The sequence below is a fragment of the Phallusia mammillata genome, chromosome 1 (genome assembly GCF_965637545.1).
Source record: "Phallusia mammillata chromosome 1, kaPhaMamm4.hap1.1, whole genome shotgun sequence".
Classification (NCBI taxonomy): domain Eukaryota; kingdom Metazoa; phylum Chordata; class Ascidiacea; order Phlebobranchia; family Ascidiidae; genus Phallusia; species Phallusia mammillata.
In genome coordinates, this window is record NC_137252.1 from 32,667,633 (window position 1) to 32,692,571 (window position 24,939).

At 35.3% G+C, this 24,939-nt stretch overlaps 1 protein-coding gene and 2 long non-coding RNA genes across 6 annotated transcripts; 1 reads left to right on the forward strand and 2 right to left on the reverse strand.

The window, feature by feature from the left end:
- Nucleotides 1–1,571: 1,571 nt before the first annotated feature.
- Nucleotides 1,572–20,823, reverse strand: LOC145218897 (uncharacterized). Of its 4 annotated transcripts, XM_080086296.1 has the most exons (13): nt 19,921–20,823; nt 19,452–19,495; nt 19,273–19,339; nt 18,010–18,120; nt 15,958–16,053; nt 11,160–11,207; nt 8,860–8,901; nt 6,145–7,470; nt 5,969–6,022; nt 3,401–3,460; nt 2,309–2,544; nt 2,011–2,178; nt 1,573–1,819 (listed from the first exon to the last, which is right to left on the reverse strand). In XM_080086296.1, the coding sequence occupies exons 1-13, from the start codon at nt 20,054–20,056 to the stop codon at nt 1,712–1,714; spliced, it is 2,496 nt and encodes an 831-aa protein (XP_079942422.1). In that variant the 5' UTR covers nt 20,057–20,823; the 3' UTR covers nt 1,573–1,711. The 4 variants fall into 4 exon arrangements, with proteins under 4 accessions (XP_079942436.1, XP_079942422.1, XP_079942446.1 ...); XM_080086310.1 differs by lacking the exon at nt 3,401–3,460 and having other exon boundaries at nt 1,572–1,819; XM_080086320.1 differs by lacking the exon at nt 18,010–18,120.
- A 2,067-nt stretch (nt 20,824–22,890) lies between these two features.
- Nucleotides 22,891–23,770, forward strand: LOC145231290 (uncharacterized). The gene is made up of 2 exons (XR_013860781.1): nt 22,891–23,195; nt 23,558–23,770. It is a non-coding gene; the product is annotated as an uncharacterized LOC145231290 (long non-coding RNA).
- LOC145231301 (uncharacterized) lies at nt 23,766–24,278 on the reverse strand. The gene is made up of 2 exons (XR_013860782.1): nt 24,060–24,278; nt 23,766–24,010 (listed from the first exon to the last, which is right to left on the reverse strand). It is a non-coding gene; the product is annotated as an uncharacterized LOC145231301 (long non-coding RNA).
- Nucleotides 24,279–24,939: the final 661 nt, after the last annotated feature.

The window sequence follows — 24,939 nt, forward strand, 5'->3', positions numbered from 1 at the left end:
ATGTGTTAATATTATTATGTCCGTTTCTGGAGGGGGGTCATGTAGCGGCCTCTCTCACTACCTTTATCGTGTGCTTTCATACTACAGCGAGCCGGACAGATTGCCTTCTTTCTCTGACTATCGTCTTATGCGGCGTATTCGCTCATTGTGTTATTCTATTTCGATGTACCTCGAATAAACACCTCGCTACATTGCTCAATATTTAAATTGCCTAATGGATTATCCAGTCATGGCTTCTTGGTGCAGAATTAGACGCGCCTGATCTGCTTTCAATCATATCAAATCGACGCATGTTTGTGTGTATTTCAGGTGGAAGGAAGAAACGAAGAGCGCAGTGGAGAAATACGAAGACAAGATTAAAAATCTCCAGTCTCAACTCGCACAGAACAGACGCAAATGTCACGACCTCACCAACAAATTACAGGCTGACAAATCAACTTTGCACCTAATTAAACAAAAAATCGCAATGTCTTTCACGGGTGAAAGCAAAGTGCCACATAAAAGCAAATATGAAGAAGTCTAGTAAAGAGTTTTAATCACGTGGTTTAAACAAGCTTCCAATAAGAAGGGAATTAAACACTATTACATACACATTTTGGACACACATTCCCCTCTTGAGGCAGTTTGTTCACAATCCGTTTAAAAAAACGATTTGGTGGCTTGTGGAAGGATTTAATAACTATACATTTTCCATTTACCAGCATAACGATAATGTTTTTGTGTTTCTGAAAAGGATTTTGCGTACAATATAGAATAATAATTCTTGAACGTTAAAGTCTGTGTATTTTGCAAGCTCTCCAAAATTTCTGTTTTAGATAAAAGTCAGTGTTGAAAAACGCCCATCTTCATTTGAGTCTGTGGATTTTTTTTCGCAGTTACAGGAACTGAAGGCTTGTGAGATCATGGTTGAAAATATACCACCGGTCCAGGAGAGCCTCGTAAGCGTAGATGTCATTGCCCCGTAATTTAACATCGGTAGTTATGGTCGGTTTGCAGAAAATCCCAACATTTTACCTAACTCTTTGCGCTTTTAGCTTAGGAATCCGTGGCTACTGCCGATTGCATAAAATATCTGCTAACTTGTAAAAGCATTTTTTTCTTATGTGTTATTATATTTCTTTATATGCCACGTTACAGATAAAGTGATTGTTTTAACGTGATGATGTCAAAGAGGCTTGGTTTACTAGTTGTGACAGAGTTCGATTAATTTGCACAAGCTAGTAATACCTTTAACACTAAATTGAGACTCTACTGTTATGCAAATTAAGTGCAACCTAAAAACATATGATAAGCAACTAAAGATGATTTTTATTGGCAGCAATAGTAATATTGTAAGTTAAGACTCATTTTAAGCATAACATTAAAAAATCCAAAATATCAAAGGGTTTTTCCAGTACCCCAAGCTCACAACTAAAATACCAAAATCTTGGGAAAATTGTTTCTAATTTGCATGAATACGTGTGAATTTTATTAGCATGGTAACGATGCAGTTTGGACAAATTTTTCAATTCCGGTTTATTTTGAAATTTTGCAGTAAATTTATGTTTTTTTGTTTTTTTAAATTTTATTCTAGAAACTTGTGACTGCAACTCCATTTAAATATTTATTTTTTTATTAGCACGAGAATCACAAATACAATAAAACGAAAGCAAACGACAAAGTTGTGAAAGTTTGTAAAAATCGTGTTGATGAAAAAGTTTGAAGTCGAAGTTTAACTTTCATCAAAAATTTCATCAAAATAATCTTCATCGCTGTCGGAAAATTCGTTTTCTTCATCGGAATCTTTATAGTCAGAGTCATCGAAATCAACAGTTGAACGCTGCAAAAAACAAAAAATACATTCAGCTGAAATATTTTTAAACAACACAAGTAGAATCACACACAAAGTGCAGACTTGTTGAGAGTGTGACGTCACCAGCCTATGACGTAATTATATTTACGTCACTATTTTATTCACATGTATTTTTGTATTGGAAAATGTTTATCTATAAACCGAACAAACAATCTTACGGGAAGTCCGAGTCTTTCCAGTTCTCTGTATAAAATCTGTTTCCCATCATCAGAAATCCTGCATTCCTCCAGTTCCAACTTCTTAACTTCCGTTAAACAACCGGAAGCGGAAATTATTTCAACCCCGGAATTTCCGAACATGTTTCCAGTCAGATTAAGTTCTTCCATCTGCACAAGATTTGATGATTATTTGTCGAAAATATTAACTGTCACGTGATGAGTGACGTCATTTATTTAATTTCAGGTTTTGTAATTATTATTAAAACATATTCTCAAAAAAATCACAATTGTAACAAACCCCGTGTTTCATTTTACTGATTCCTCCACAAATCACCCTCAGTGTGTCTGAGTTCAGGTAGCAGGCGTCAAGATACAGCCACTCAACAGTTCGATTCAACCTCGGGAGGATTTCAGCCAAAGCGTGCGCTGCACTCGATGAGATGGGAGTGAAGCTGAAATGAAACTTCACAGGAAGATGACTTACAAGAAAATCCTTTTCATCATCTGAGCATTCTTGCAAGTCCGTCAGCAGATCTAATAAAATAAACAATTTTTTTTAGATGTTGTGGGTCGTATAAAAGGCAAAATCAGGGCGACAAGGATATAATTTTAGAGTTTGGGTGACCAAAAAAGTTATTTAAATAACTTTAAAAGGCAAAAGCAGGGCTTAAATTTACAAATTTAGGTTTTTAAAAAATTATTTATTATCACAAAAATAAACGCCCAGTATATTAAGAAAAAATTACTACAGTTGCCTATTTGCATGATTGCTGTACCAAAGTTAATTAGGTCTACTTTTATACATTATACTGTATTTGAAAGTTGATTAAGTCTGCCTACTTGTTTATTTGCACAACTTTTTAGCTTGCATACTTTGTAAAAGATTAAAAATTACAAATTTAGCATCTAAACACGAGAGCAACATTAACACGTCCTTCCTCCAAAACTTTTAACGGCTTCTGACTTACAATTTCACTTGGTAAGCAAAATGTTCCACAAACACAATATGGTAGTCATGACGCAATAGAGGATTTATTATGGCACAGGCAACAATGCAATTGTAGTAGCAATGTTGTGGTAAAGTTCCGCTAGCGGTGCTAACGAGTGTAATTTGTTATTGCTGGGGCAAATTTAGTTTAAATTTACAACAAAAAATGTTTTTAGTTTGAAATCAATTCGTTTTTTGGGTGGTTGGTAAGCAACTCATTATTTCTCATATTGTTGTGAAAACGAGGCTTTACCGACGCAATTGTAGCCAGAATGGTGACAAACCTTTTTGTAAAAAAACTACCTGACAAAAATTATTACGGTTTTGTATGGAAAGGTACATTTGGTAAATATCTTGTAATGGTGTAATAAGGGTAATTTAAAGACTAAAATACACTCTTACCTATCAATTCGTATTTACGCACGTCGGTTTTCATGTATTCGATAAGCTTTTCGCGAAAAGCTGCAGAAATAAACAAAATCTTCAAAACGTTTTTATGCAAAAAAACAACGAGGACAGGAATATTAACAGCGTGGTCTTATAGGCAGGTGAAATTAACTTCAAGGATAAGGAAGGAAAACCCAGAGAAACGAGAGACTTGCACAAAAAAAGTTTAAAAAAAGCTGAAATGCCATGGAGCGCAAGTATGGTGTCACTATTAAGCGAGCCTTGTAAATTACCAGTGTGGGGCAGGTCGCACTGTAGGGATGAGATTTCGGGTCCATATTGGAAATATTGGGAATTCAGATTTTCACTTCAAATTTTCGGGGTTGGATGATGAGCTTAAACGAACATTTTAAGTTTTTTAACTTATAGGGCATCTTTGCGCAATGATAGGGACATTCGAGTCATCTCTTTCAAAGACTAGACTTGAGTTTTAGCTGCGAAAATCGTCAAGAACATGTATTTGCTTTACCTTCCTGTACAAACGCTCTAGCACAGGGGTAGGGAACCTGCGGCATTTTAGGGCATAAGTGAGGCCTTCGTCATGTCACAAGATTTTCTTAGACCTTGTTTACAGTGAAAGTGGAAATGTATCGAGAAGTTTATTAAGCTATAACATTGTATACAGACAGGAACGCAAGTCCTACGACTGGAGGGACAATCATGAGGCAACATTTCTCCTATAGGCCCGAGAGTCTATGCGGCCTACAGGAGTGCCAATGAAGTATTGGGTCGCCTTTATGAACAAAAAAGGCTCCCCACCCCTGCTCTAGCGTATGTAGTAAAAGTAGGAATTTTGGTGTTGCAAAAACTCTAAAGGGTTTTCAAAAACTCTGAAGGGTTGACGTTCCCATCGACGGTGTTTTATGAGTGTAAAATAACGTGTTTCATTAAAGTTGACTCTACTTGAGAAAGGGCAGTTGATGGGTTGTATTCGTTGTAGTAAAGTAGTGGTAGTTTTTTGGTAAAAATAGTCGCACTGAAAATAACAACTAACAACACCCAGCAGGGGTGGTGGTGCTATCACTGAGGGGGGGGGGGGTAATTGGGGAACGCCGGGAGAAAGTAGGGCAGGTAACACGAAACAAAACGACAAAGTCATTTTGTCATATCTCTTCCAGCGACCAGTAAACGTAAATTTGACTTAAAGGAAAAGTATTCAATGTATTGGGCACTTTGTTTTACTCCGTGTGTTTAATAATGATATCACAATGCATTTTGTGCAAATGACAATGCGTCACTTGTCGGAGCTTTCCTGCGTTTTTTTGCGGGCATCAAATGTGCTTGGCCGAAGCAAGAACCTCAGTAGTACTTAGTCCCAAACATCGCAATTTTCGATACTCTACCGCATGGTCGCATTAACATAGCCGCGTGTTAAACCTTACTATAAAAACCTGCTACGAATTGATTTTGAACGAACGTGTGATTTGTGCAGTGCTGACGTACTAAAGTTGGATTTTTAAAAACGTCAAATAGTCAACACGAGCGCCCAAATGTGTTTTCAATTATTTTTGTTACTTATGATTTTCCTGCATAAAATATGAGACAAGCCAACGCTAGGTGTTTTTCCTAGCGTAGGCTTGTCCCTTATTTTATGCCTGGGGGACCTCTGCAGCTTAAATCTGGCCTTAGAGGCTAACACGGGAGCACTAAAATAAGTAAAAAAAAACGCCGTGCAAATAGAAACGTGACTGTCACAATACACCGAGCGTGATCGACCAGAGGGAACAATTACAGTTTTGGCCCATTACTTGTACCAAGTTAAAGTTAAAAGCAATGAGCTCTTGTCTGCAGGGAGTAGAATCATGTTGTATTACACAATAACTTATTTACATTTCAAGTGCTAAGATCTAGCTTGTTACAGATTCAGCTCATAAGATTCATAGTGATCGCATTGATATTGTACGTGAAATAAAATCGTTGTGATTTTGTGAGTTATGAGAGGGGCGTTTATAAATTATGTAGACGTAAAAGAGGTGGTACAGGAAAAAAAGGTTGAGAAACAGTGATCTAAACCATTAAAAACTTCCTTTTACAAACTTTTAGGACTTGAATTGCGACTCGAACCCCACTGACTAGACCAGTGGTTTTTCACCAGGTCTCATGGCCCTCCAAGGGGGTCCACAAGCTGTTATAAGGAGGGCACGGGTGTAGGCTCAGTATAAACATCCACCAAAAGTCAGTCAGCAAATTTCTTTTATAATGCTCAGTATTAAGTGTGTTCAGTAAATGATTTAATTTCTTAATTTAGTCGACTATTTTCCACACTATTTATCCATATTGAGATTTTATGTTTGGCAAAGACCACATAGATTATGGACTTAAAATTTTGTTGCGTTTGCTACTTGCATTTTTTGGTGAGGAACCTCAAGACTATGAGGGTTACTTATAGTGGGCCACAGGGCCTAAATGTTACTTTTAGGGGTGCATGGTGCATGAAAGGTTGAAAAGCACTAAACTGATAGGATTCGTTACCCAACCCTGCCAGCCATAAAAATTTTGTATCCCATTATGGGATTCCAATACCTTGCCTTATTGTTGAGAGTTGATCAGCAGTTTTGCATGATGTTGCTTGCATACCTGTGAAAGTATCATAATTACTAAGCGTTAATGAATACACAACAGTTCAAGATGGAAATCAGGCCAACTGATAACAGTGTATTGATCACTAAACTACCTCATTTACAATTTTGACAACCCACCTGTTTTGTCCCCAAGCAAGAGGCCACACAAAAATCGTCGAACCATTAACCAATAACCTCCCTCAGCCACCTCAAGAATAATTATGTTGAATTCTTCATGTGACATGGACTCGCACATGTACTTGGCTGCAAACATTTCCTGTAACGTTTGATGAGAAAAATAAAACAGCTGGTCACCGTCAAATAACCGTTGACTTGGAAAGCCAAATTTACGAGCAAAGACTATAATAATATCTTGGACATCAGCTGCTTTAAGACACCCAAGATGTTCAGTGTTGAAAACAACTGTTTCCTCCAGCATGCCTTCATAGGCCATTTTACCAATTGGCTCCCATAACTTGGCAATATCTCTGTTGCGTGCATGGTCAGAATATCTTAGTTGCTCTAACACAGCTTTGAAAACCTCTGTGACTGTTTTAACTTTGTTTATATCTCCATGTGAAATAGCAAAAATAATAAATTGCAGTAACAAAGGATTATGGCACAGACCAAGCAGTTGTGGGGTCTTGTTAGATACCATTTCCCACAATTCATCTGCCTTGTCCCCTGCCAAAGCACGGAATAGCTTTTCCATATCTTCAGTTGAAAGGTCATCAACATAAACTGTGACATCTGGACGAAGATCTGGTGGGATTTTAAGAATTTTGTGGGGGCGTGATGTAAACAATAGCAAAGATTCTTTGAAAAACTTCTTACAACAAAGATTTGCTATTAGCTGATCAATTGGCAATGGTGTATCGTAAGATACATTAAGCGATTTCATGTTTTCAAGGGACCAAATGGCCTGGTCATAACCATCGAGAACAAAAACACACTTGTCCTGGTTTGCTATCATCCACTGAAATGCACTTTCTCCTGTTTTGTCATCAAACCCAGGACAAAGAAAGTCAACAAACAGTTGTTTGCATGTTAGATGTTGCTCATAATTTAGGTCCATGAACCGAAGAAGAAACATGACAGATTTAGGTTCATGAATCGAAGAAGAAACATGATGATTTTCTTGACGTTTTGCCAATTGTTTAGAAAGAGTAGTTTTTCCTGAACCAGGTGGGCCAACTAATGTAATGAATTTTTTATGTGAGCTTATATTTAATATAGTATCAAAAGAAACAGGCTGTTTATGTAAAGGAGTGTCAAAATCCTGTTTCATAGTGGATGGAATGAATTTGTCCTTCTTCACAGGTTGCTCTCCTTCATAAGCATCATATGCATGCATTGCCGGATGTACATCAGGTAGTTGGTGTTGTTTTGTTTTCTTATCATAAAGTGCCACACTTTCTGGTAAGCCTTTTATATGCTCCTCCTGGTGCTTTTTAATAGCAGCGACTAAAATTAAAAGGCTATGAATCAGGGGATAAGCACAAACAGCCAAAGTAACAACAGAACAAAAAAATAATTACGTTAAATCATCTTTTCAGGACCAAAATGTGAGCAAATACCAGCTAAAAAGTAGATAAAAAGCGCCCGTGAAAACAGTGAGGATAAAACTCTTAAATTACAACCTATTTTAGCGTTAACCCCTTGGACCATTTTCCATACCTGCAAGGAATATGCATTTACTAACTAAATCAAATTGAATCCCTACATTTAGCATTTGTTCACATAATTGTTCTAAAACAAATTTGGTCCCTACACATGTGTTTGTGCAAATTGGTAATGTTATGTGATGTGATAATTTAGATGCACTATGTCCACATGTCCACTTTTTGTTTACTTTATTAATAAAGGAGAATAGCAAAGACAACGAATTAAACTCATTAAAAAACGGTAAAGATTTCTTTCCTGTATTTTTTAATTCTATATATTCCATAACCTATTTACCAATTTACTATACACACCATTATTTGATGGTTCCCATACACTGGTTTATGCAAATTAGGTTAAAAATTGGTTCAATTATTTTTAAATTCTTAAGGACCAATTAGTGGAAAGTATTAACCCAAATTTAAAGGTGTTGCCCATACTTTATTTACATCATTATGTTGTCATGTATTTACAAAAGTAAAGAACAGTAAGAAAAACTTTCAATCCTGTGAGAATTAAATCTCTAGCTGTACCTGGATGCAGCTGTCCAAGACCAGTTTTAAAACAGTTAAAACGTTTCCTAGAAAAACCTAGGCAGTATTACAGACACTGACAAATTAAAAACATATTTTGCGGCAAAGGTATACATAACAAATTGTTTTTCAATTAACTTTGCTTTGCAAAAGGTCACCATTGACCTGCAGTAGCTTTTCGACATGGGGCAGTCGAACAACCATTTAATGACCTTGTGACACATTTTTTAATAGCACACACACCCCTTGACTTTGATATTAATCAACAAAGTTTTGCCTGAAATACAACAAAGCGAAGCATCGTGTCAAAGGTATGAAACATTCCCCAATCTAAAAATGTGCATTCTAACATTTAATGTGAAGATTTCCATACTCGGGGCTGTAAAGGTAACCAGTTGGACGATCACATGATCAAATTTTAAATACTGAATGAAGAACCCACTATAAACAATTGTTTTCGAATACAGCTATGCAGTTGTGTAGAACTTTTTATGGTTGGTTTAGGCTACAGAAGTTTTTCAAAAAAAGGCTCCAACAAGGTTAAAAAACACTGGGTTAAACAAGGGATAAAGTAGATAAAAACTTGGCACTGTTTAATGTTATTTTTTTTATTTTAAAGTAAAAAAAAATATGTCAATCTATTAAAATATATTTTTACCTTTGTCAGCTTCAGATGGTGCCTTCTTATCATCACAGATGTCTAAATAAAAATACAAGATTATAGCCATTAGGAAGTAAACTTGTTTTATGTATATATATTGCCAATTTATACATGTTATGTCCTATTGCTGATTTTCTAAAACAAAAACTGGTACCCACACAGAAGTTTATTTGAATCGGTAATGGTATTAATATAGGGTGAATAATTTAAAATTTCAAAGGTCAGATAGGTAAAAAGCATTCACCCAAACTTCTTATCCATGTTCTTTTAACATCATTACCAAGATATACAACAACTGACCAAAAATGTTATAGATTTATTTCACGGATACATTACCAAGTGGAGTGGTCATTTATAAAGCAGAGGCGATTTCAGACTGTTTGTAAACCTATCAATCACTTCCATGGAAATTAAGTGTCTAACAAGTGTAAAAAGGTGCTCTGTCACCGTGCAGTAGCTAAACTGACATTACCTGTTTAATCACCATTTAACAAGACTTTTGAGCTACATAGTTCCTACATTTTGTCTAAAAACTCTTTTCCAGGCATATACTATATCCAAGTATCAGTTGACAAGTTTTTAATGGCTAAACACCACATTGCATGGTGGTGTAAAAACAACTGATTTCTTTGGAACACTACATGCATATATATTCATGAGTTTTATGATAAAAACAACGGCTCAAATGATGCCATGAGCATTTGATCTGGTCTACCCTATCTAGACAGTGGTTGATCGGTTTAAATCACCTTAATTTGGATCAGTTTTTTGACATACAACCAAAACACTCAACGGTTTAAAATTTCACTACATTACGATTACTACTAAAGAAATTGTAAACCTAACAATGCTAGTTTAATCACTACATTTTGTTTCACAACACTTTGCCAGACATTAACAATACCCAAGTACCAGTTGACGAGCTCAATTTAACTTAAATGTCATAAACCAAGTAGCATTGTTGTGCAAACACAACTGATATCTTTGGAACACTACATGCGGATATATTAATAAGTTTAATGTCAAAAATAACTAGAAGGGTGGCTTAGCACATATTGCCCTTGCATATACACTATAACCTATTTTAAAACATAAATATATTTCCTATGCTTATTTTGTATTGGGTCCCATATTAGCCATCGTCTTTTATAACTTTAGTCGTTTCTGCAGGCAAAAACTCATGGGTCCCCACACATGCAAGATTGAAAATAATGCAATTCAAGAGATAACCATGAGAAAGTCAGGTGTTGTAAGGTAAAACAAACTGACCAACTATAAAATTAGATTCACCCCAGATATTGTTTGAAGTATGTCCTATTTAACGTTTTAAAAAACTGACCCATTTTAGGGGGCTAGTAGGGTAACTAATTGGGTTCGACAGACAAACTGAAAAATAAGTAGAAACCACATAGACTCAATCAACAGTTCTGCAAAATTTCAGCCCAATCCAAGAATGTTTAAAATTTCAACCACTACAGGTATTTTGAGCAACAACCGTTACTGTTTCCGACGTCATAGGGCTGTTAACAAGCCCCTAACTGCCATGGTGCAAAAACGACCAGCAAGCAACCCACCAACGAGCAACATACAACTAGTTGCCCTTGTAACGCTATTGCTCCAAAGAAATCTTTCGTTTGTGATGCCCAGTAACATACAAATACGTTTTACACTTTAGGGGCTTGTGGGGTAAATGTTAGGACTACAGGGTTGAACACAACAATCGACACCTATAAATACATACTATACAAGAAATCCAAATTTCAACCAATTCCGACACTGTTCAAAAACTCACCCCTTTTAGGGAGCTAGCGGGGTAAATACTGGGGTTATATGGGGGTTAAAAACAAAGTGTTACATGAATATATCTACCATCTTAAATTTTTCAGCCAAAAAGTAAATTTCAGCCAAATCCATCAAACATTTGATGGAAAAACGAGTCGGACAAACTTTGGGTAAAAACACCCATTTTAGGGGGCAAGCAGGGTAAATACTGGGGTTATCAACAAAAACAAAGTGGGATGCACATCTACATAACTATATCTACCACCTGTGTAAATTTTAGCCAAATCCATCAAACATTTGATGGAAAAACGAGTCGGACAAACTTCTGGGAAAAATACCCATTTTAGGGGGCTAGCAAGGTAACTACTGGGGTTATCAACAAAAACAAAGTGGGATGCACATCTACATAACTATATCTACCATCTGTGTAAATTTCAGCCAAATCCATCAAACATTTGATGGAAAAACGAGTCGGACAAACTTTGGGAAGAAAAAAAAAGATGTCACTCGGATACCTTCTGTTCCCTGAGTACTAGGTGGTGTTCTTTGGGCATTGTTGTAATCTGAACCAAAAAAATTATGTGTTAACTACAGTGGAAGTGTTAGCTTAATCGTAAATTGTATAATATGTATGTAGACATAGCATAAGTGGACAGAAAGTTAAAACTTTTTTATTTAAAGCATTATAGGGTTAAACAGTTTGTGTTTAAACCTCTTTAGTACCATGGACCCTTTTAGCAACTTAAATGAAAACTGTAGACTCCCATACTAAACCCAGTATTAAACAGTGTGTGCAAGTGGTATCTATTATAATACAAAATTTAAATTTATGAGCAAACGCAATGGATACCCATTAATTATAACAAGCAGCAGGCTAAGTTTGCAATCATTATCATAAAAACCAAAGGTGGAGTTTCTATTTATTTCCATGTTATGTATGTATTCTTTACCCTATTTACCAATTTACTGTACAAACCATTTGACCTAGACACATGATTGTTTTTGCAAACAAAAATGTATTTGAAATGTATTTAATGCCTGTATTTGAATCGGTTTACAAAGTGAGTGTGGTTGTTTTTAGATTTCTACAGACAAATCAGTAGAAAGCATCAATCCTACCCATACAAAAGCAGTAAAAAAGTAAACAAACACTCCCAATCATCTATGAATTTAATTTCTAGCTTTGACTTTGATATTGCTGTTCAAGGCCAGTTTTAAAACAAACATAGACTGTGAAAAAGATTAAAAAAAAGAATATGGCCAAAACAATATGTGTCCCCTTGAGGAGAGGGGACTCATAATTATAAAACATGTTTATTCATTCAGACTTAAGTCATGATCTATGTAACTTAAGCCCATGGATCCCTAAATAACCTTTGCAGGCAAACCTAAAATGGGGAAATGTCTTAATCTTCCCTGAACAATGACACAAAATTGCTATGACAAATAATAGTTGTCTATGTCAGTGGTTCCCAACCTTTCTGCACCATGGGACCAGTAAAAATGTAAAAAAAATCCACAGACCGGCAACAACAGATCGTAGTAAATGAAACAGATATTTGTAAGTTCACCAAAGTTGTTGCTGCACAACATAATGCAAGATTTAGTCATAGCCTATGTATTTAGGACGAAAAATTACAACCAAACGACAACCAGCTAAAACAACAACAAAAAAACATTTTTATACAAAATCAATGCTATAGTGTGGTGTTTGCTGTTGTTTCGCTTCCAGCATGAATCTCATGTCAAAAGCGAAGAATAACTTTGTTTTACAAAAATTTGTTGAATGCTAGACACAATTTATGACAAAACAATCACTAACGTCACAAAAGCTTTGTTAAACTAGAATGGTGGCTTTCTGATATACTACCATTTTATATATTATATACGATATTTACCAACTCACTATACACATCATTTGATCTACACATATCATTGTTTTTGTAAACAAAAATGAATGGGTCCCCACACGCGTTTTTGTGCGGATTTTCGGTAAACAAATGTTGCGGTGATTTTTAGATTTTTAAAGACACATTTTTAGAATGCATTAACCCAACAATAAAAAAAAATGTTCGGAATCTTTTTGCACTTTTATTGTCATATAATTACAAAAACTTTAAAAAAGAACAAAAAATATAATTTCAATTGATTCTCTTGCTTTGACCCAGATATTGTGGTCCAAGGTCAGGTTTCAAACACATTTTATTTCTAGAAAGCTGTAACAGTTGTGTTACAGACACTTTAAATTAAAAAGCAATTTGCTACAACTGTATACATAACCAATTGTTTATCATTTAACTTTGTTTCGCAAAACAAGTACCATTGACCTGTAGTAACCTCTCAGGGTGCACACGCCAAACGACTGTTTGACCTTTTGACACCGTTTTCAATAGCATGCAGTCCTTGGTGTTCAACAACACCGTTCAACCTAATTTATACATGCCTTGAGTATTGATTCCTAAATCGATTGCAAAAAAACGCTACGTTATGACGAAAGAAAGCTCTGAACTGTGTTAGTGATACCTACTAGTTGACCTTAAGTAACCCCTGGTCATGCAGTGGCCAACCTGACAACGAGCATTTAAAAAACATTTAGCTTGCAAAAATGTCAAGTTTATTTTTTTATCTTTATTTTCATTAACAAAGTTTTTCTTGACATATACAAAACTGAAGCACGGTTATTAGGTTTAAATCACGTCATAGGTGTGAAACCTTTGCCAAAACTGAAAATGTGAGTGATAACTTAATAAAATAAAATAGCATTGCTGTGCAAAACAGCTGATTTCTAATCACCGAAACGACGTATCAGGAAACGTCTGTCCGACATCAAGCTGAGCCCTCCTGTTATCGTAAACCAATGAGTTACTCTCTTGGGACATCTGCCTACAGTGTCTTTTTTGACCAAACGAGTGTTAGACACATTTACGTTTCGGGGGCCTGTGGGTAAACCGCTGGGTCAATCAAGGTCAAACTTCTGGAGGATCAAGTTTAGATTAATAACTAACATGTGTCCAAATTTAAATCAATTAGAAGCATTATTTCTTTACCACATGAGCGATAAAAACCAGCGTTAAAAATTTACGTTTCAGGGGACTGTGGGTGAATCGCTGGGTAATTTGGGGTCAAACTTCAGGTGGACCAAGTTTAGATTAATATCTAACATATGTCCAAATTTCAATAAATTTAAAGCACTCTTTCTTTACCTAACCAGCGTTACAAACCAGCGTTAAAATTTTTACGTTTCGGGGGCCTGTGGGTGAACCGCTGCGTAATTTGGGGTCAAACTTCAGGCGGCCCAAGTTTGGATTAATATCTAACATATGTCCAAATTTGAATAAATTTAAAGCACTCTTTCTTGACCAAACAAGCGTTACAAATGAGTGTTAGACAGAAAAAAGAAATAAGAAAAAAAAATACGGACAAAAACAATATGTGTCCCCTTCAGGGAAGGGGACCCATAACAATTATGCAGGTATCAACAGCGGAGAGCTACCTCAGTTTTACAGCCAAGCCTAAAATGAGTTTCGCAGGTACCAACAACTTTGCAATAGGCCTACTTATCATTCCATTTTATAAACGCATCTTGGCATAAAGTAAGATAAGTTGCGGACCGGCGGTTGGGAACCACTGGTCTATGATGTAACTACTGAATTTAAACTCATATGTCACTGCTGATGGGTTGTAATGTCAGAAAAGTGTAATTCAGGGTACAATACTTGGGGATAATGGGGAAAACTTATTCATACAACTAGTACCATGCCAGATGATTTTAAAATATTTGCTTGCAATATAACATATGTTACATCTGCGGGGGCGAGTGTGCGTTCGCCCGTGCTCGCGTGTTACTGTTTAATTGAAAGCTCGTTATTTCTTCTGCTTCTCGTGGCTCGTATCGGTCGTCTGCAGTAGCGAGTAAGTTCATCATTACGATTCTTAACGCTTGCTGCATAGAGCCGACATGGTCCACAAAAGATCAATTTAGTTCTTGTCTTTTTTTCTGGTTACGCAACACACATCAAGTCTCATTTATCTCAAGGAAAGGATACGATGGAAAAGAGAAAGATCAACGATAAACATTGGCTTTTAAACTGATACTCGTTTTTCGTGCGATCATTCCAGAACAGTACCTTCTTTTACTCACATCAGTTATTAGTTTGTTTAAGTTAAACGCTTGCAAAGATTTGCAGCGCTGCAATGGATTGCACAACTATTTCGAAACACCCGGTTTACGCAACAGCCTGTCTTATGGTCAGGCTGTTGGAACATATGAGGAAGACGGGAACATGTAACAACGACACTGAATATGTGCTTCCAATAGTTACTGAATCATGAGAACACATGGAACAGTAAAGTTACACCGCTCGATACCATATGTCGCAAAAGCAGCATATAAATTCCGTGGAACGAAAAGTCATGGTTGCAAAGTTAAAATTTTCCATTACTTAATGCTTAGCCAAACCAAAGTGTCAAAATGATGGTTTAAAAGCACGTGACCGCTACACATCTTTTTTCCTGAGACAAGATTTTACTACAGAGATATTTTAGTGTAGAAATACAATAATCTTTTTACAACTCCACTTATATATCTACATCCCTGTTTTTTGTGAGCTATTGCATTTACTATAAAATAAATTCTCAATACAGCAAAACTACTACCAATTGTGCCAATAAGTAATGAAATGCATGTTATGAGCAGCTCAAAGGTATACAGTAAGTGTATTTTAATTAAACCGAAGCAGCACCCACTTGCCAACACATGTTATTGTTCAACATCTTTACATTAGTTTTTTTTATAAGACTTTCTGCCTAGTTTATTAAAAAAAATTAAGCTTTTGCTACTAGATATTTTCTGTATGAAGCTAACAGGTTATACAGATGATAATTACAAACTTGGTACTCAGAATCTTAAATCCCAAGCCTATTATTCGCTTGTACTGGACCACATTCCAGGTAATTACATATTATGGAAAATATCTTTGCACCAGAAATAGTAAAAGAATTTGTGGCCTCAAATATTTTACAAAATTATCATGCTTTTGGGGTCAGTATTTAAATCTAGAAATCCTTCACATACACATGAATTGATTTGAGATACAACAAGTGCTGTATATTGCAGCAATGTAGCAAGACCAACCAACAAATGTATTTGCCATAATCCTTCGCAGCTTGATACAGCTAACTACAAGGAATGAGAGAGTTGCAAGGTTACACATGTAGTCAAGCTTTAAATAAAGGCCATTTTCTTATCATAAACCCATCACTGAAATTTAATTTTTCAACCAATGTAAATTACTAAAAATGAATGTAACTTACAGTTTTCAATGTTAATAGTTCCATGTGGTCCAATGTTTCCTGTAATATTTGAATGTGGTAATGAAAAATTATCTCCATGGTGACTATCTCCATGTACTGCAAGACAAAATGAAAACAACTGTGACATTTAAACCTCTGCCATACAAGGAGGTGGTTAATGGTACAAACCTCAATTCTGGATACATACTATTTACAAAACCACACAATTCAAATTCCGAATAAAGTTTACCGAATAAAGTGCTTTAAAAGCAGAACCAGACATCTGTGTTTGTTTACTTAACTATGTTTGATTACAAGCAAAGCAGATCTTATGTGTTTGATTTTAGCAAACCTATTACCAAAGCTGATTTCTTTAGCTTAATTGAAGCTTGTATGTTTGTTTAAATATGTATAGAAACATACAAAAGCTGTATTGTTTTATCAGATGCAAGCACCATTTTCAATTAAGTGTTATATTACATTCAATGGCACAATTTTTTGTGGTATAAAGAATTCAAAAACAATGATAAGTAACACAAACAGGGAATATATTACTAACAGTCAGTTTTAGCTATTAACTAGTAGGGTGGCTAAGCACAATTTGTCATTGCACATACCTTATAATTTATTTTGGACTGGTAATATTTTCCCTACACTTAATTTATAATGGGTCTCATATTTCCCACCATCCTTTGTAATCTTAGTTGTTTCTGTATGCAGAAACCCATGAGTCTCCACACATGCAAAGTTGAAAATAGTGCATTTCATAAATAACCATGTGTTGTCCGGTAAAACACAGTGTTCCGTACAGGGCTTTTTATTGAAAGTATAAACTAAACAAATCTGATTCAGCTTGGACATTGTTTGAAGTTTGTCCCATTTAATGTTCTTTTTTAAAGAAAAGAAAGGGTGAATAGTGGCAAAATAGATTAAAACACAACAATCGACACCTATAAATAGCAAATTCTACATGCTGTACTAAATTTAATATATTTCAAACATTGTCAAAACAATTCACCCATTTTAGACAGGTAGTGGGGTAAATGTTGGAGCTATAGGGCGAAACACGACAAGCAACATCCATAAATGGCAAATACTACAAGCTGTCCAAACTTTATTCAATTTAAAAATTGTTTAAAAAATTCACCCATTTGAAGAGGCTAGTGGGGTAAATGATAAGGCTACAAGGTAAAAGCACATCACTCGCAACCTACAAATGGCATATACTACCTGCTATCTATGTTATTTCAGCCAATACCAACACTGTTTAACCACTTACCCATTTTACAGGGCTAGTGGGGTAATCACAATGACTCAATCAATAGTACTGTAAAATTTCAGCCCAATCTGCCCATGTTTAACATTTTAAACCGCTAGATGTGTTTTAAGCAACAAACGTTAATGCTTCCGACGTCATAGGGCTGTTAACAACCCCCCAACTGCCATGGTGCAAAAACAAAACAATCCACAAACACTAGTAACATACGACTGATTGTACTTGTAACACTATTGGGCCACAGATATCTTTCGCTTGTGATGCCCAGTAACATACGAATACTATTCACACTTTGGTGGTTGTGGGGCAAATGATGGGGTTAAAGGGTTAAACACAACAATCAACACCTATGAATGGCCTTTCTTTAAGCTATCCAAATTTCAGCCCATCTGACACTGTTTAAAACCTCACCCATTTTAGGGGGTTATCAGGTAAATACTGGGATTATCAACACAAACGAAGCAGATGGCACATCTACACAACTATATCTACCATCTGGGTAAGTTTCATCAAAATCCATCAAACATTTGATGAAAAAATGAGTCGGACAAATTTTGGGAAGAAAAACAAACAAACAAACAAATCAAGTAAAATCAATATGTGTCCCCTTCAGGGATGGGGACCAATAACAGTACAAGGTTTTAACGATTATTGAGAACAGTGTGTAATCTAAAAAACATTCAAAATGTTTGTTACAATACTATCCTACCATGTGTGCTTAGTTCAAAACTGCTTTAAATCATGAAGCCCACTATTAAATTGTAGTGTTTTATTTTGAGGTAATGGCATGCACTTACAGTGATGATGCACATCTCCTTGATGCACGTTCCCTTGGACCCCAACTATTGATGAACCTGAAACTGATGCTTCCCTCATATCAATATTCTGTTTGTCTCCAACACTATGGTCTGAATGAAAATAGTTCAAGTTTAATTAGTGTGATTGTTTATTATGTAATGGTTCTTGTTTTGGTTAGTTTGTTGGAAAACTTACAGGAATTGGTAAAAAAAAATAGGTAAACATACAAGAATAAAAACAGCAGAAAACATATTAAACGATAATAGAGACAAACCTGTCACTGTATGATACAGGTTGTAACTGGGCATAGGCTGATTATGGCGCTGGTATTTGCCATATTACCGATTACCTGTATCAGACTTTTTGTCACTAGACAACCGATAAACAGCATGTTTGTAACTATGTTACCGTGATAGCGTGATCACTGTGATAAATTTCGGTGGTATGAGTTTACACACAGCAATAAAAAAATTATGCATGCATTATGATGCTATTTAAGCTACAATAGGAATGTGACGCCTGGTTATTTTTAGCATGTGAAAGCAATAGAAACTAAATTGTTATTAATTAACTTTTTCCGGTTATGCTAATATCTATGTATTTGTAGATTTTGGGGCATTTTGTTTCACCATAGTTGTGCAAAGGTTGTTTGCAGTGATTATTCTGTGTTTTGGTTGGTTGTGTTTTACATTTTTAATGCAAATATGTTTTACAGTGTTATATATAAAAGTGGAAAATAACAGCGGAATAAATAATGTTTGATAAGAATTGCGCTTGATATTTAGGATTTAAAACAATAAATGAACATACCTAGCTCCCTAACTATGAACTATCTAAATCACATTCAATTTGGCCACTTTTGTAGATTTTACCCATTTCAGGGGTTAATGGGGTAACTAATCTGACTGCAAGGCAAAACATAACAAGCAACACCTTAAAATGACATATTACACCAACTGTCAAACTTTTATCCAATTCATTCAATGTTTACAATTAGTACATAACTTTATCTACCATCTGTGAAAGTTTCATCCTCAAATCCATCAAAGATTCGATGCCAAAAGTGCATGGACAAACTTCAGATAAAAAAAGGAAAAAAAAGTGAGGTCTTCTTTTTCTCCATAATGTTCTTTTTAAGTCTATGCCTTTTTATATGGAAAAACGCTAGCTAGATTTATTGATGTTAATGTTCACTTATGTCTGAAGGGTTGAAGTTGATTGGTCTTTAGAAACATTAACATTATACAAATCTATATTTTTACCTTTGCTGGCTTGCTTGACAGCTTTCTGTTGAGGAGTTGACGGTGGATTAACAGCCACGAATTTATCCTTCAAAAAGTATTTTAATAATTTTATTATCCGACAAACTATTACATATTTATAAAGTGTTTGGTGTATTTTTATTGCAAAGTCTCAACCCTTAGAACTTTGATAAACTGACCTCATCATGTCTGTTGCTTGGTCCAGGTTGCTCGTTAGCAGACTCTGTTGATAAACAAAGATGGAGTAAGTGAAAAACTTAAATGGTGGCATTCCTAGATGTTGCCAATTTATATATTCTCTATACTAATACACACTGTTTAACCTGCTAACCTTTTCACAAGCAAAAATGAATGGATCCCCACCTGCGTGGGATGCCAATTTGTAACGCCATTAATATAATGTAAAATATTATTATAATTTTTTAAAAATTTTAGATTTCAAAGGACAAGTTAGCAGAAAGTAATAACCTAAACTCCTAAAGTTTTCCAAAAGTAAAGCACTCGTTATCGACCAAACACTTGCAAAAACAACATTGGACAGACGAAAATAAGGCCAAACAACAATATGAATCCCCTTCAGGGATGGGAAGCCATAATAATTTTCACAAGCCAACCAGATATTTATTCACATTTGAATAACAATTTCACCTGCAATAAATTGTTTTGAGGCAGAGCTCCTTGAAGTTGAGGCATTTGAGTTGTTTCTGGATCTTGAATTGGCAGATAATCCATGGCTGAGACGAGTATAATGGTTTCTTTTCTGTTTGCTGCAACACTGACCCATTTTGTCACCAAAGAAAAAATTTTAACATGCAAACTAATGTTTGGTCTATTAATATAACACAGCATGCAAACTAATGTTTTGTAGAACAATGGAAAGGGTATAAAGTTTACAAGTCATGTCACATATTTTCAAAGATTGAGCAAAATTCTTTATGTCAAAAACCTATCCTAGTTTAGTACCACTCTCAACACACATGAGAACATTAAGCTGAAATTGGACATCTAAAACTAAATTATAGTGTTATTTTTATTATAAACCCTCACCCAGACCCTAAAAGCCATAACCATCAACATTTTTAAAATTGCATACGTTTATTAGTAGATTGCGTACAGATTGCATAGATTGCATATTTTAGAGGAGCAGCATTTTACAACATCAACCTAAAACTTTTTTTCAAAATCATAAAATTTTAAAACCCTCAAAGACTTTCACACCAGAGCTATGTACATGCATACTGTATCATTCACTTTCAAAACAAATTACAACTTAACATTTTGCACTCAACTTAAATACAGTAAACTGATTCACACATTGCTTGACTTCTAGTGACACATGTATCTTGGCAGAACTTTAGTGCATTGCCCATCCACAGAGTTTGTTATAGTTGAATCGCATGCTCAGTGGTTAATTGTTTGCTTTGGAGTGCAAGCACATTAGCTATTTATGCTATGTGACAAACATCATGAACCACAGCAGGTCAAAAAAAAATTTGTAATTATAATATACCAGTAGTCTGAACAAAAATCACAGACCACAAACAGATTTAAAAAATCCATTGACTTTAAACAGTAAAAATAGGTGACATTGAAACTTAAAAATAGTTTACTTAAAAATTAAAAAAAAACAGCGGCAATGAACAAGATAATTTGATGTTATAAAAAAGTAATATTGCATTCTTCTTAATAGCATTGCCAGCCCACAGATTTGTTACAGCGAAATTACAAGCCTAAAAGTTTTTGGTTTTACTTTGAATTGGAATTGAAGCATATTTCTGCTAAAAACTGGGTGACTTAGCACAAACTGCCATTGTACACAAAATGTTAGCAAATTTACAGTACGGTTTTAGTAGCGATATCTTGTCAACGTCGACTAATTGCTTTTGCGTTATCAAATCTATCGCTATAAGCACTGCTTGTGATTTGTGAACTTTCAGCTAGTCCCGTCTTTTAGTCATGTGAAACAAATGCTTTTCCAAAGTCCAGCAGATAACCGGAACCAAAAACCATAGAAAACACAAGTTGTCGCACGCCATAGAAAACACAAGTTGTGGCAAAGAACTCTATAACCTATAACCTATAGGTTATAGTGTTCTTTGGTTGTGGGGATGAAAATGGGGCGAAATTAGCGCGAATTTTGCATTGCGCCTTATGGGGCCGATTTATAAAATGATTAATTTGGATACTTTTGCGGTGTTTGATTTTGCAATTTCTGCAAAATTTTGAATAAAAATATAACTACGCTCAACTTATAATGTTTAAATGAACATGAAATAGAGTTTAAATCAGGTTTTAGCGGTTAAATTTTCCAGTAGATATACATGTAGCCTACTTAAGTCCCGAAAGATACAAAAGTTGTGATGTATATTCATCTAAAATTGGGATAAATAGTTCGACTATGTTCCTCCAAGGTCAGAAAAGTCATGACGTAATAGTGAAGTCATCGTTTATTTACTGGATTTTGACGCTTTTAGCATATACTGAATTTTGAAAGCTTTTGGCAGTACCTTTAAAGGTGTGGTACAATCTTTCCCTCTGTTTTTAATTTTTTTGAAAGATATTTGACACTTTTAGTGATAAAAATATTTATTGCATCAATTAAGGACTATATACCATGTTGTATTAGTGTACTGTCATATGCAACACAACCACAAGAAAAAATGCAATATAAACAAATACAAGTAACATTGATGCATGAAACAACCAATATCAACAAAATTATTAAATTTTCTTAAATCTATTCACCTGTACAACATAAAAAGTATCGTGGGAAATTTTGCATCCAAAGTGGCACTTTTTTCATTTATTTCAGTTTCAGCTGATACTTCCCACAATGCATGTTGTGTGAGGATATCACAAAAAAATCCAAAAAAATTCATTAAGGGCATAAAATAACATGCAAGAATTATTAGCAATTTTCAATATTGGTGATTCAATAAAATCAAAAAAGTCAAAACTTAAGAGACACACAGCACAGTATGACATGTTTTTTTGAAGCTTCATAAACTCAAACACAGTAGTTACATGAAGTCCAATAGATCCTGTGTCAGCCTACTAAAGATACTTTGAAATGAATGGCTTGTTCATTTAAAAGCCCAGCCATCCACCAGTTTCTTCATTATATTGGTATAATTTTATTTTAAGCTGCAAGTTTATATATACACACTTAGTTCATCTTATCATAGAACTTTTAAATGTATTGCAAATTTCTGTAGGCTTGCACTTTTTCCAGCAGCAAAAAATAAGTATAACCCAAATAAAGACTTTAAAGAGCCCCGGCACCGGAAAATGATTTTTTAATACGTTGTTTGTCGTATTTTTATAAACACGATTTCAGATTTAAAACCACAAAAATCGAAGTTACTAGTCAAATATTTACGTTTTAAATCTAAAAACACTGACACCTTGCGGATATTTTGTCACTGAGCTCAAACGCCATGTGACGTCACCTCGTACCAACTTGGTTTGGAGCTTGTTTGTAGTCGGTGGTTGTTAACGTTTTGCGACGCCAATTACGTTAGTCAGTTTAGGTATTTTGGTGTTTAAATGTTTTCATTTTTATACTCAAGTGTGCAAAAATGCTTGCAGTGTGTTCTTTGTATGGTTGCAGCTCAAGAGGGAATCAAAAGGCCAGCCATTTGACACTTTTTCGCTTTCCAAATATAAAGCGATTGCAGTCAGCTTGGATTAATTTTGTTAACGTGACCAACGAAATACAGTGTTCTTTGTAGAAGGGACCAACGAAATACAGTGTTCTTTGTAGCCTACATTTCACAGATGAATGTTTCACAAATAAAATGCAGCAGACAGGAGTATGGCAAAAGTTCTGGTGTTAAAGCCAAATGCCATTCCATGTATTCATTAGAACAGTCTTCTTCAGCAAGAAATGGCATTGGGAGCAATTGTAAGAAAAGTAGCATATGGTATGCTTTAATTAATTGTTTTCTGACATAATCTCATTTAACATGATAGTCTTTAATATTACCATTATGTCATACTAATTTAGTTTATTGTCATGCTATTTACTTGGTAATTTTACTTGGTGATAATATCAATATATTTTCAGTTGGGAACCACCCAATCTAAGCTATGAACCAAAATACATTGTGTGTAAAGGAAAACTTCTTTACCTCTTAAATGGTGTACCAGAAGTAAATTAACTGCAGATTTCCCTGGAGACTCAGCTAAATTTGGTGCACACACAATTATGGATCTTTGCAACAATAAAATTGTTGCTATTAACCTTGTTAATGTATTCAGATGGTAATTTCATAATATTTTCTAGAGCAATGAAGTGGCAAACAGCAATGATATGGAAAAAATAGGATTCTTGGGATGCATTGAAAACATCACAAGCAAAGGATTGTTTATTAAAGCCTTTGTGACTGACAGGCATCCACAAATCATTAAATACATTAGTGAAGAATCGTCAGAAACAAAACATTATGTTTGGCATGTAGCTACAAGTATGATAGAAATAAAAGATGAGCATACACCAGTATATTTGTGTTTATGGTTTTCAATTCAGAAATCCAAAAGAAACTGACAGCACTTTCTAACAAAGCCTATTGCAAAGAGTTGGGACCTTGGGTGAAAAGCATATGCAACCACATGTATTGTTGTGCAGCAACATCACAAGGGAATTCACAACTTATAGTTGACAAGTGGCTGTCAGTCAGGCAACGTAATTCTGAAGTCTTCCCCAGCACCATTCAACAAATTTTAGTAGGCAGTATACCTGTAACGCATAGAGGTTGCATGTTAGTAGTTAGTACAGTAAAACTTACTCGTGACGGGTGTTAATTACCCTCATCATGATTTTCCAATTGACGTTTAAATCGATAACATGCTGCTTGTAATACACGTTGAGACATATAGATTCAAATCCAGGATATGCTTTTATACAAAGCAGATTCGACTCAGAATATTCGTTGAACTTGGCTAACTGCTGTTGCACTTACTAATTTCATGGCAGCAAACGTATGATTTTCTCTCCTACATTATCACATAGTTAGCGGTCACGTCTAAAACTGCGGGCCCACTTGGATCACTTGGCGCGCTTGGCCCAGCACTTGGCCCGCCTTATGTAATGGAAAAACTGCGGGCACGCTTGGCCCGCTTCTCGCAAGTATAAAAACTACGGGCCCATTGGCCCACTGCAATTGTGGCGTCTCTTGTAAGGAAACACTGCGGGCCCACTACATCCATTGCTTGGCCCGTCTGTCGCAGGGAAAAACGGACCAAGTACTGGGCCAAGCGGACCAAGTGGGCCCGCAGTTTTAGACGTGACCCCATAGTTAGTACATAAACACCTACAATAATTCTGTTCTGTGGAAAATACCTTTCGTCAACAACAAAACACCTACCTTTTTAAGCAAACAGTTGTTATTTATTGCTTAACTGTCAACTAAGTATCTACGTTAATGTTATCAGTTGTAAACAATAGAAAAATGTACGCACAAAAGCTAAAACAAGCAATAAAAACAACAGCTGACCAACGCCATTGTTAGAAGTTGGTACGAGGTGACGTAACAATCGCTGCTACATATTAAACCAAGGTGTCGCTCGAGAGCTCATTGTTTGATTGAATATCTCGAAAACGACAAATCATAAGACAAAAAAGATTAGTGATTCGGAATCCCTGATTTTTGGCAATTCTAAATATCT